This window comes from Neoarius graeffei, chromosome 12 (genome assembly GCF_027579695.1).
Source record: "Neoarius graeffei isolate fNeoGra1 chromosome 12, fNeoGra1.pri, whole genome shotgun sequence".
NCBI lineage: Eukaryota > Metazoa > Chordata > Actinopteri > Siluriformes > Ariidae > Neoarius > Neoarius graeffei.
Genome location: NC_083580.1, coordinates 73,305,141 through 73,318,019, shown reverse-complemented (window position 1 = coordinate 73,318,019; position 12,879 = coordinate 73,305,141). Strand labels below are relative to the sequence as shown.

Genomic DNA, 12,879 nt, shown 5'->3' with positions numbered 1-12,879 from the left:
GTACCTTGCTCAAGGGCACCTCAGCCCAAGGCCGCCCCACGTTAACCTAACGTTTCGGAGTCTGTCCGAATGTAGAATATTTGCATGGTGGCGTGCTGTCACCTCACTGCTGCATCGGGATAGCGAGAGAAAATTAAACAAAAGACCACATTTTCAAGATTGACAAGCCTTTTTATTAGTGTAGCGGCAACTTTTACAGCAAATATCCCAACACTGACAAATGAAAAAGATTAGCGTCTCTGAGCGCAGCAAGGTTCCTGTTAGGCTGGGGGTCGAAACCAAATTTCAAGGAAGCTCAGAGATGCAATCTAGGCCATTTTGAGCTACTTTTTGAGGAAAATAAATGCAGGGTTTACTGTATAGTATGAGGTTAATTATCCAAACTCTCTGGGGAAAAAGTTTTGCTAACTAAGTGGACGTTCAAATAAAAGCGGTTCAGGTAACCGAGCTTGTCCTGTAACACAGTGTTTCAGTCATATCATCATGTTCAACAACAAAAGCCAGAGGTCTTTCAACAACAACAAAATTAGTACTGTATTTACTTCCTGAACTGTGCACCAGTCTAATACTGGACTTCACTTCATAAAGTCAATACTGAAACATGCCCATCCATACAACATTTAATTAAACTGAACAAGTTACTAAGATCATTTGTTGTATATCGCTGATTTTTTTGCTTTCTCCAACGTACGTCTGTTGCATGACTTTTCACTTACCAGCTGACACTAATTTGTGAGGGAAATTGAAAGTTTCAGTTCTGGAACACGACCGACGAAGACGGTTTGCTTCCAGGAAGACGACTACGCATCACAACTGTGCGTTTCTGAGCACTGCATTTAACATGTGATTGGCTGAGAGCATGAATCAGGTCACCTCTCAGCCAATCACAGCTCAGCTAGCATAAAGATACGGAAATTCCTGGAATTATCCAAATCAGTGTAAACAATGACACGTGAACAGTCCGAACGCCAAAAATATATTGATTTGATCGATACACGGGCAAAACTGGTTGAAAAACGTACAACCCCGATTCCAAAAAAGTTGGGACAAAGTACAAATTGTAAATAAAAACGGAATGCAATGATGTGGAGGTTTCAAAATTCCATATTTTATTCAGAATAGAACATAGATGACATATCAAATGTTTAAACTGAGAAAATGCATCATTTAAAGAGAAAAATTAGGTGATTTTAAATTTCATGACAACAACACATCTCAAAAAAGTTGGGACAAGGCCATGTTTACCACTGTGAGACATCCCCTTTTCTCTTTACAACAGTCTGTAAACGTCTGGGGACTGAGGAGACAAGTTGCTCAAGTTTAGGGATAGGAATGTTAACCCATTCTTGTCTGATGTAGGATTCTAGTTGCTCAACTGCCTTAGGTCTTTTTTGCCGTATCTTCCGTTTTATGATGCGCCAAATGTTTTCTATGGGTGAAAGATCTGGACTGCAGGCTGGCCAGTTCAGTACCCGGACCCTTCTTCTACGCAGCCATGATGCTGTAATTGATGCAGTATGTGGTTTGGCATTGTCATGTTGGAAAATGCAAGGTCTTCCTTGAAAGAGACGTCGTCTGGATGGGAGCATATGTTGCTCTAGAACCTGGATATACCTTTCAGCATTGATGGTGTCTTTCCAGATGTGTAAGCTGCCTATGCCACATGCACTAATGCAACCCCATACCATCAGAGATGCAGGCTTCTGAACTGAGCGCTGATAACAACTTGGGTCGTCCTTCTCCTCTTTAGTCCGAATGACACGGCGTCCCTGATTTCCATAAAGAACTTCAAATTTTGATTCGTCTGACCACAGAACAGTTTTCCACTTTGCCACAGTCCATTTTAAATGAGCCTTGGCCCAGAGAAGACGTCTGCGCTTCTGGATCATGTTTAGATACGGGTTCTTCTTTGAACTATAGAGTTTTAGCTGGCAACGGCGGATGGCACGATGAATTGTGTTCACAGATAATGTTCTCTGGAAATATTCCTGAGCCCATTTTGTGATTTCCAATACAGAAGCATGCCTGTATGTGATGCAGTGCCATTTAAGGGCCCGAAGATCACGGGCACCCAGTATGGTTTTCCGGCCTTGACCCTTACGCACAGAGATTCTTCCAGATTCTGTGAATCTTTTGATGATATTATGCACTGTAGATGATGATATGTTCAAACTCTTTGCAATTTTACACTGTCGAACTCCTTTCTGATATTGCTCCACTATTTGTCGGCGCAGAATTAGGGGGATTGGTGATCCTCTTCCCATCTTTACTTCTGAGAGCCGCTGCCACTCCAAGATGCTCTTTTTATACCCAGTCATGTTAATGACCTATTGCCAATTGACCTAACGAGTTGCAATTTGGTCCTCCAGCTGTTCCTTTTTTGTACCTTTAACTTTTCCAGCCTCTTATTGCCCCTGTCCCAACTTTTTTGAGATGTGTTGCTGTCATGAAATTTCAAATGAGCCAATATTTGGCATGAAATTTCAAAATGTCTCACTTTCGACCTTTGATATGTTGTCTATGTTCTATTGTGAATACAATATCAGTTTTTGAGATTTGTAAATTATTGCATTCCACTTTTATTTACAATTTGTACTTTGTCCCAACTTTTTTGGAATCGGGGTTGTATTATTTTCAGGTCTATGCGTAGCATCGTAATTGTGCTTCAAATCCGTAGCTGTTACACCCAAATCGTGTATGTTGGCATCTCTCTTGCAGGTGTGGCGGCAATATTGTGGGCATACCGGTAGCAGTAAGGCAACATTGTATGTCGGCCTGATACGCTGAAAAGGCAGAGTTAGAACGCTGCCATATTGAGATATATATGTACATACATGGGCGGTGTAGTGATTCGCACTGTCGCCTCACAGCAAGAAGGTTCTGGGTTCGAGCCCAGTGGCCGACGAGGGCCTTTCTGTGTGGAGTTTGTATGTTCTCCCCGTGTCTGTGTGGGTTTCCTCTGGGTGCTCCGGTTTCCTCCACAATCCAAAGTCATGCAGGTTAGGATAATTGGTGGCTCTTAATTGACCGTAGGTGTGAATGTGACTGTGAATGGTTGTTTGTCTCCATGTGTCAGCCGTGTGATGATCTGCTGACTTGTCCAGGGTGTACCCCGCCTCTCGCCCATAGTCAGATGGGATAGGCTCCAGCTTGCCTGCGACCCTGCACAGGATAAGCGCTTACAGATAATGGATGGATGGATGGATGTACATACATTATGGCTGGGAAACCACTACAGCTTGCACCAATTACTCCAGCCCCATTGTACCTAATCTGCATGTGTGGAGGAAACCAGAGGACCCAAAGGAAACCCATGCAGACACAGGAAGAACATGAAAACTCAAGCCATGCTGCATCGGCCGTGAGATTCGAACCCAAAACCTTCGTGCTAACCACTACACCACTGTGCTGCATGCATAATTACCGGTATATCAGGATTTTTTTTCCTCTCTTTATTGCTATACAAGTACAAAACTTATTTCCAAGGTCAAAAATATTTGAACCCAGTTTTGATTCCTTCCCTATGTTCTAATTAGAGTTTTAGAGTTTTCTGGTTTGGATCCCAGTCTGCTGGTTTGGATTGTGATTGTGGATTTTCCTGGTTAACCCTGCCTGCCTCTGACCTAAGCCTTGGATTCTGTCTCAGCACTTCGATCCAAGACTCAGATTACCTCTGACCGCCTTTCGGGTGTTACTAGACGTGACATTTATCTAAATAAAGTTGGAAATGCAGCTAATGAGCTATTTGGATATAAATTTGGAGAAAGCTGGAATTGGAAGTGCCTTCAGGCTTTTGCAGTGAGACACCTCGAGGCAGCATGCAGCTCAGACAGTGCTGACATGACATTTATAAGAGAGCGAGCAAGTCCATTAACACTACCAGCTGACAAATACACACACATAAGCATTGTCAGTTGTGGCTTTCTTGTAAGAGCCCCTCGAAGTGGGTCGTCTCCGGGAAAAATAACCATTCTCAGTCCACTCCACACATAAGCAGATAATTTATCTGTCTTCTCTCGTGCTCTCATGCTCTCCCCACCTCAGCGCTGGCAGGAAATGACTCCAGTGGAAACAGCAGTAGTTCTGATAAAGAGCACTTGGACCCAGTGCTCTGGTGTTGGATGGTGCAGCCGGCTCCGCTTGTTCTGTTGGAAAGCCTGTGCCGTTGTTTATCATCCTGGTAAATCTCAGCAAGCAAAGCATTTTATTAATGATTGTGTGTTGAATCATTTTTACATGCTTGGAAGCTGAAAGATATACACTACGTTGTGGTTTTTCATTTAGGTTTTTTTTCTTTTTTCTTTTTTTCATACTTGATGACAGACTATCATTTCAATTTATGGCATATTGGCTCCATCCCCAAGGTTTCCTGATGGAAAGAATTTGTCCTCTAAATCCCTTAAACTTATACAAGTGTGGTATAAAAACTGCTTATAGGCAACTGAACATGAACACAAGCAGGTGGAGAAGACGAAGATGTTTTGGAAGGACCGATCTGCTAGCTTTTATTTAATCGAAATTAAAGATGACATCAGTGATTTTTCATAGCGCACAGAGGCCTTACCTCTGATCCAGGCTCGGTAAAAAGGGGGGAAAAAAAGCCAAAAAGTGCACCACCACCAAACCAACCCGGACAAAGACGCTTTTCTTTATGACTGTTACTCCTATTGTTTGTTTGTATGCTTCCTATCTATCGATCCAGAAATTTTGTGGGTATGGCTTATTTGGAGCTTGCATTTGTTGAATTTCAAGTTTCAAAACAGCTAGCTTGGGGCAGCACGGTGGTGTAGTGGTTAACACTGGCACCTCACAGCAAGAAGGTCCTGGGTTCAAGCTCAGTGGCCGACGAAGGCCTTTCTGTGTGAAGTTTGCATGTTCTCCCCGTGTCTGTATGGGTTTCCTCCGGGTGCTCCGGTTTCCCCCACAGTCCAAAGACATCCAGGTTAGGCTAATTGGTGGCTCTAAATTGACTGTAGGTGTGAATGTGAGTGTGAATGGTTGTGTGCCTCTTTCCCTGTGTCCAAAATCGCTCACTCGTTCACTACTCCTTATATAGGGAATTACTATATAGAGGACTATATAGTCCCTGTGATGACCTGGCGACTTGTCCAGGGTGTACCCCGCCTTTCGCCCGTAGTCAGCTGGGATAGGCTCCAGCTTGCCTGCGACCCTGTAGAAGGATAAAGCGGCTAGAGATTATGAGATGAGATGAGATGAGGACTATATAGTGAGCTCATTGGTAAAATGAAAAAAAAAAAAACCCTTTCGGACACCAGTCCATCGTGCTTGTATTTACATCATTACTGTCGCACAATTAAAACATGCCAGATCAGTCAGCTGGTGGGGTTTCAAAATAATATATACATGCATGTATTTTTGTGATAAATCCATATTATACTGAGCGTATGTCCCACATTAATAAATACAGTAGCTGCATCTTTCAGTTTTTTTTTAAATCAAGGCTGAATTCTTTCTTCTTTCCAGCTGCCTTTTATTAAATCAAATTTGAGACTTTTAATTTGAGTTCTTTCAGTGCGACCACAATGCATGATGGGATATATTGCTTTGGTTAGTGACCATCGGTTGTACACTACTTTTCATGATGCATTGTGGGATACTTTGCACTATATAGGGTGTAAATAATCCTCATTAAGGTTTCGGACAGCACTACAAAATGGCGTCCTCACTACGTAGTGCCCTATATAGTGAATAGGGAGTGATTTTGGACACAGGGATATGTGTCAGCCCTGCGATGATCTGGCGACTTGTCCAGGGTGTACCCCGCTTCTCGCCTATAGTCAGCTGGGATAGGCTCCAGCTTGCCTGTGACCCTGCACAGGATAAGCGGTTACAGACAATGGATAGATGGATGGATGGAAACCGCGAGCTTTCACACCACTTATTCTCTCTTCCTTGAAAATCTAATGGAATCCCTTTAACTTGTCATTAATCGGGTCAATGTTCAGTTTTACGTCTGTTCTTTACTATGTAACTGGTCTATACATTTAGCAATACTGGAAAAAGTACCAAACACACGGATTTACACTCACCGGCCACTTTAATAACAACTTGTTCTTGATTCTAAGATCACTGTTCTTGGCTGCAGGAGAGAAACCCAGTGTGGTCTTCTGCTGTTGCATGCTGAGATGCTTTTCTGCTCACCATGGTTGTAAAGAGTGATGATACGAGTTACTATATCCTTCTTTCTGGCAAATATTTGAGCTGGACTGGTTGAGAGTACAACTGTGCAAGGTGGCCCACTTTAGCTCGTTCCTTCTGGACTAGACAGGCCGGAGTGAGCTATACCGTCGTTGATGGTCTCGTTTTTTTTTTTACTCTGTCACAGTCATCAAAAATAAATATAACAAAATGATTCAATTTTACTCCAGAATGTTTTGTTCCAGTCAGTCAATCAGGTAGTACTGAAGCACTGTAATGAGAGTACAAGTACAGTGGTGCTTGAAAGTTTGTGAACCCTTTAGAATTTTCTATATTTCTGCATAAATATGATCTAAAACATCATCAGATTTTCACACAAGTCCTAAAAGTAGATAAAGAGAACCCAGTTAAACAAATGAGACAAAAATATTATACTTGGTCATTTATTTATTGAGGAAAATGATCCAATATTACATATCTGTGAGTGGCAAAAGTATGTGAACCACTAGGATTAACAGTTCATTTGAAGGTGAAATTAGAGTCAGGTGTTTTCAATCAATGGGATGACAATCAGGTGTGAGTGGCCACCCTGTTTTATTTAAAGAACAGGGATCTATCAAAGTCTGATCTTCACAACATATGTTTATGGAAGTATATCACAGCCCGAACAAAGGAGATTTCTGAGGACCTCAGGAAAAGCGTTGTTGATACTCTTCAGGCTGAAAAAGGTTACAAAACCATCTCTAAAGAGTTTGGACTCCACCAATCCACAGTCAGACAGATTGTGTACAAATGGAGGAAATTCAAGACCATTGTTACCCTCCCCAGGAGTGGTTGACCAACAAAGATCACTCCAAGAGTAAGGCATGTAATAGTCGGCGAGGTCACAAAAGACCCCAGGGTAATGTCTAAGCAACTAAAGGCCTCTCTCACATTGACTAATGTTAATGTTCATGAGTCCACCATCAGGAGAACACTGAACAACAATGGTGTGCAAATAAAAAGCCACTGCTCTCCAAAAAGAACATTGCTGCTCGTCTGCAGTTTGCTAAAGATCACGTGGACAAGCCAGAAGGCTATTGGAAAAATGCTTTGTGGACAGATGAGACCAAAATAGAACTTTTTGGTTTAAATGAGAAGTGTTATGTTTGGAGAAAGGAAAACACTGCATTCCAGCATAAGAACCTTATCCCATCTGTGAAACATGGTGGTGGTAGTATCATGGGTTGGGCCTGTTTTGCTGCATCTGTGCCAGGATGGCTTGCCATCATTGATGGAACAATGAATTCTGAATTATACCCGCGAATTCTAAAGGAAAATGTCAGGACATCTGTCCAAGAACTGAATCTCAAGAGAAGGTGGGTCATGTAGCAAGACAACGAACCTAAGCACGCAAGTCGTTCTACCAAAGAATGGTTATAGAAGAATAAAGTTAATGTTTTGGAATGGCCAAGTCAAAGTCCTGACCTTAATCCAATTGAAATGTTGTGGAAGGACCTGAAGCGAGCAGTTCATGTGAGGAAACCCACCAACATCCCAGAGTTGAAGCTGTTCTGTACGGAGGAATGGGCTAAAATTCCTCCAAGCCGGTGTGCAGGACTGATCAACAGTTACCGCAAACGTTTAGTTTCAGTTATTGCTGCACAAGGGGGTCACACCAGATACTGAAAGCAAAGGTTCACATACTTTTGCCACTCACAGATATGTCATATTGGATCATTTTCCTCAGTAAATAAATTACCAAGTACAATATTTTTGTCTCATTTGTTTAACTGGGTTCTCTTTATCTACTTTTAGGACTTGTGTGAAAATCTGATGATGTTTTAGGTCATATTTATGCAGAAATATAGAAAATTCTAAAGGGTTCACAAACTTTCAAGCACCACTGTAGTTTGTTACTTTCCACTGCAGGTAACTCGTATGGAACTGTTGGCAATAATGGTGCTATAATGTCATTTGAGTTTTTCAAGGGTCTAAAGTTGATGCTTTGTGGTACTGTTATAACCTTCCCCAGTAATAAAGACAACTCAGTACTTTGTGATGCAGGAGAGATACTTTTTCTGTCAGTACAGTGGGTGAGTGTGATGGCTGAACCTGAGGACGGCAGTATCGGTTTATGTGGCATGCAGCCATTTCCTTCATAATGAACCCTCCGGGGACGTGAAAGAGAGTGAGAGAGGAGGAAGGGACAGCTTTGGGTGGAATATTTTCTGTGAGGTTGAGCTAAATGGCTAGCTCAGCGGCCTGCCCGAGTCTCTCTCTCTCTCTCGCTGCATTATTAGCAGTGGCCTGGGAATGCCATGACAGTAAGAGTTCTTGTTTGAACAGCTTCAGGATCTCCATCGGTAATCCAGATAAAGTTGACTTGTTGGGTACAGGGAGGGGACAAAGACCTTGAATTGAGGGAAAAGCCAGTAGGAATTATGTAACAGAGTAGGTCCCATTTCTGCACACTAATCAATCAATCAATCAATCAATCAATCAATCAATCAATCAATCAATCAATCAATCAATCAATCAACCAAGCTTTTAAAAATACTTGAGTATTAAAAGTACATTTTCTTTCAACGCATTGTTGTATCATTGCCACAACGTTTTTCAAACTCGAAATCATATTGGGTAGCTAACGCTACTAGAAAAGAAAGATTTCTACATTCTGTTTATTTGGCAAGATGATGCTAAAACATATTTCTGAAAGCACTTCAGATAAGTTAACGTTATTCATGTTAGCATAACTCCATTTTTACATGCTAACTAACAGTGTCCAAGTTAACTAGCTATGTGTTAATGTTAGCCGTGGACAAGGCTGCGGCAACTTGGTGGGCAAATCCATAGAAAGTCTTTTGACTAACCAGACTGCATAGCTACATTTGCAACGTTATCGCCAGCTCTAAAAGCAAAGACAACTTCACTGCGAGCTTTCTCTTGGAATAAAACGTTTATATACCTCAATATGCTTCCACAGGTTGGACGGCGAGGTTTTGTAGGCCGTGATGTGGTTCGTTTTCGGCAAACAAAGCAAACATATAAAGCGAAATGAATCTTTAATCCTTGCAGAAAACTGAAACATGGGTTCATGGGCCATGAGTGCGTGCGTTCCTCAGAAGAACCGCCTCCTTCCATTCTGCCATCAACTGATCGTGTTAAATAATGCTGTTGAGAAATAATTGAACTTGATTTTATACAGTCTATGGACGTGACGTGACCCTAGTGATTACTGATAGGCTGTCTCAGTGTCACCTGCGAAAAAACCAATCACGTTTTTGAAAAGAAAAGAAAAAACATCCACTTTCAAAGCCGCTTCGTAGAAACGAATAACGACGACCTTGACAGAAATGCAGTGGAGTAAAACGTACGATATTTGCCTTTCAAATGTAGTGAAGTTAAAGTCATAAGTTTCCAAAAAAAAAATACTCAAGTAAAGTACAGATACTCAAAAAGTGTACTTAAGTACAGTACTCAAGTACATGTACTTCGTTACTGTCCACCTCTGGTCATCATCAACTATATCCAACCAGAGCGAGACAGGAACAGGAACAGGCAGGTATATCAGCTTGTCAGTTCTTCAGCAGAAGACATTTGTATTGATCTCATTTCTTGGCTTGGCGTTCTTTCTTCTTGTCTTTGACAACCTGTTCTACTTTAATTGTGTAAACACAGCGAGGTGTGTAAATTTGACTCGGGGAACACAATGACAGCTTCTCAGGAATCTATTAGTACGTTTTTTTTTGGTCTGTCGCAGGTTGCAGGTAGCGTTGCAGATCTTAATGATGGCTGCTGCCTGCACGCATGATTTAGGTGAAGACAGAGAAAGTGAACGGATCGATTCGAAGATCGGGTTTCTTCCAAAGCGGCTGAAAATATGATCTAGCGATCCTACAGAAATAGCCCCTCTAGCTGCTTCACTTAATGGACTTTATACGCAAGCTTTGGACCTTTCTCTGAGTGAAATGCTACTTTAATTTTTTTTTTTTTTCAGCCTTATCTTGCTACGTCCTTATATCTCTGCCTGCCTTTTCTCATCGGCTCCTTCTCTGTCTCTGTCTTCTTCCTGTCAGGCGGGAATGATTCGCACAGGTCAGGAGGAGTTCTTCATCGAGCCACTGGAGAGAGGAGGCGACATGACAGGAGAGGAGGAGGGTGGATCCGGGCGACATCACATCCTCTACCGGTCGTCTGACATCAAGAAACCAGCCATCAGTCATGCTGACTACTTTCACCCCAGAGGTCAGGACTCGGTACCTTGCGCCAAAAGATTTCGTTCTTGATGCTTGGTTTTCCTTAGCATACCAAAATACAAGCTTTAGAAGAAAGACAATAAAGTATTTGGGGGGGAAAAGATTTACAGAACTGATGTGTAAATATTAAAGAGTTTCAAGTCTTAGATCTTGACTTGATCAGCGCTGTTTTACTGGGTTAAATGATCGTTTCGATTAACATCTGTCGCAGTAACAGCTGGATTTAATTTTCCTGAATGAAATATTAGTCACTAATAGTGTCGGGTTACATGTAAAATTACATGCTTTGAGCTTGGGTGAATATGTAATGTTGGACGTCTGTTCTTGACGTCAAAACGAGAATACAAGCCAGATGTTGTATAATATTCAGGCATGCATTTATTCCTGAGGGGGAATAAAACACATCTTACGCAAGCTTTACTCCGAAAAGCATACCTGCTGTCAGTTTTTGAATAAATTGTCGTAGGAAAACTCCCTCAGCATCTCCAACTGGTTTTGCTGACGCCACCTACTCGTCATTAATATTAAGAACCAGACTCTTGGTGCTCATTAATATTTATTAGCTGACTTGCAAAAGTTCTGAAATACAGTCTGGCTGCTGCTCCTCAAGTGTATTTTCTCATAGCAAAATATCCAACCGGCAGGGCTACAGTGCACCCTTACAAAAAAGAAGTTTATTCAAGTTTGCTTCTAGTATACTTCTTTTAAACTAAAAATAAGAGAGTACGCTTTCAGTTTACTTTTTATTTATACTTATCAGAGATATACTTAATAAAGTTATACCGTACATAAGTATACTTGGCTTATACTGAAAAGTATATCGAAAAGTCTAAGTATATTAAGCTTATACTTAAACTTTTGATCAAGATATACTTAACAGAAGTGTAATAAAATAAAATATTAAAATATTTGTGCCTTATGTTTAAGTGTGGTGGCACGGTGGTGTAGTGGTTAGCGCTGCCGCCTCACAGCAAGAAGGTCCAGGTTCGAGCCCCGTGGCCGGCGAGGGCCTTTCTGTGCGGAGTTTGCATGTTCTCCCCGTGTCCGCGTGGGTTTCCTCCGGGTGCTCCGGTTTCCCTCACAGTCCAAAGACATGCAGGTTAGGTTAACTGGTGACTCTAAATTGACCGTAGGTGTGAATGTGAATGGTTGTCTGTGTCTATGTGTCAGCCCTGTGATGACCTGGCGACTTGTCCAGGGTGTACCCTGCCTTTCGCCCGTAGTCAGCTGGGATAGGCTCCAGCTTGCCTGCGACCCTGTAGAACAGGATAAAGCGGCTAGAGATAATGAGATGAGATGTTTAAGTGTACTGGCCCTGTAGTTGTGCTTATCCTTTTGATAGTAGCCTATAAAATACTTCTTTTTCTCACATATTGGCTTCTTTGTGATATACGGCAGCATGTTTTAAATCCCATCTTTTAAACCTACATGTACCATAAGTTTGTGCTCAGCTCTGGGGTGGAATAGCTTAAAGTGCCATTCCACCACTGGATGTATTCTTTGGCATAAAATACAATATATTTTATGACAACATGACGAGACAGAGAAATCTTTTAGCTTCAAAATGATATATCAAACATAATTTTTTGACAATGACAAGTATATTAATTTTGCGACCAGTCACCTACCCTTTTAATTTCCGCGCGGTAGTGAAACGTGATGTCATCGGCAGGTTCCCCTTCTTGTGTACCACGTGTCGGTCTATTTTTAGACCAGGAAACCCCCAAAGTGAGAGAGTCATTTCTCCTCGTATATGGGGGCCAAAAAAATTGCGAAAAATTTTGAGTTAATCTTTCAGTTAGCTAGATTTATTGGTATTAGCTAGATTTATTGGTATTATTTTTATCGCGTTCTATCTGCCATTGCTGATAATATGTGCCACGTCACACGTCACGTGGTACACAAGAAGGGGAACCTGCCGATGACATCACGCGCGGAAATTAAAAGGGTAGGTGACTTTGGTCGCAAAATTAATATACTTGTCGCTGTCAAAAAATTATGTTTGATATATCATTTTGAAGCTAAAAGATTTCTCTATCTAGTGAAACCATTTATATATGTTGTCAAAATATATTGTATTTTATGCCAAAGAATACATCCAATGGTGGAATGGCACTTTAAGAGTCAACAGTGTTGGAACTTAAACTTATCTTTTATGTACATAGTGTTATTAACCCACAAAGAGACAGATAAACATTTCTCTTATTTTATTTGCCAGCAAATTTGAAAACAAAGGTGAGAACATTGTGACAGACTTGAATCATGCTGGCTGTCGTTATACGCCATCACCAAAATACATCTGAATTTTTGAATTTTCTTTTGCTAATGGCAGATTCTACCATAACAGAGGCCAGTTAAGTCCCATCTCTTTAAATTGCTGAATTGATTATTTTGATCATTCTATTAAGTTTTTCTAGTAGCATTTGGGGTCTTGGACATTCATAGTAAATTTTAGGACAGTAGTCCTGGTAACTAATTAATA

At 41.3% G+C, this 12,879-nt stretch overlaps 1 protein-coding gene across 5 annotated transcripts in view; it reads left to right on the top strand.

The window, feature by feature from the left end:
* adamts2a (ADAM metallopeptidase with thrombospondin type 1 motif, 2a) overlaps nt 1–12,879 on the top strand; it is a 168,366-nt gene that overhangs the window by 38,348 nt on the left and 117,139 nt on the right. For all 5 annotated transcript variants that reach the window (XM_060936380.1, XM_060936383.1, XM_060936381.1 and 2 more), the window contains one exon: nt 10,218–10,386. In XM_060936380.1, the coding sequence (XP_060792363.1) occupies nt 10,218–10,386 (169 nt within the window). The remainder of the gene's footprint in view (nt 1–10,217; nt 10,387–12,879) is intronic.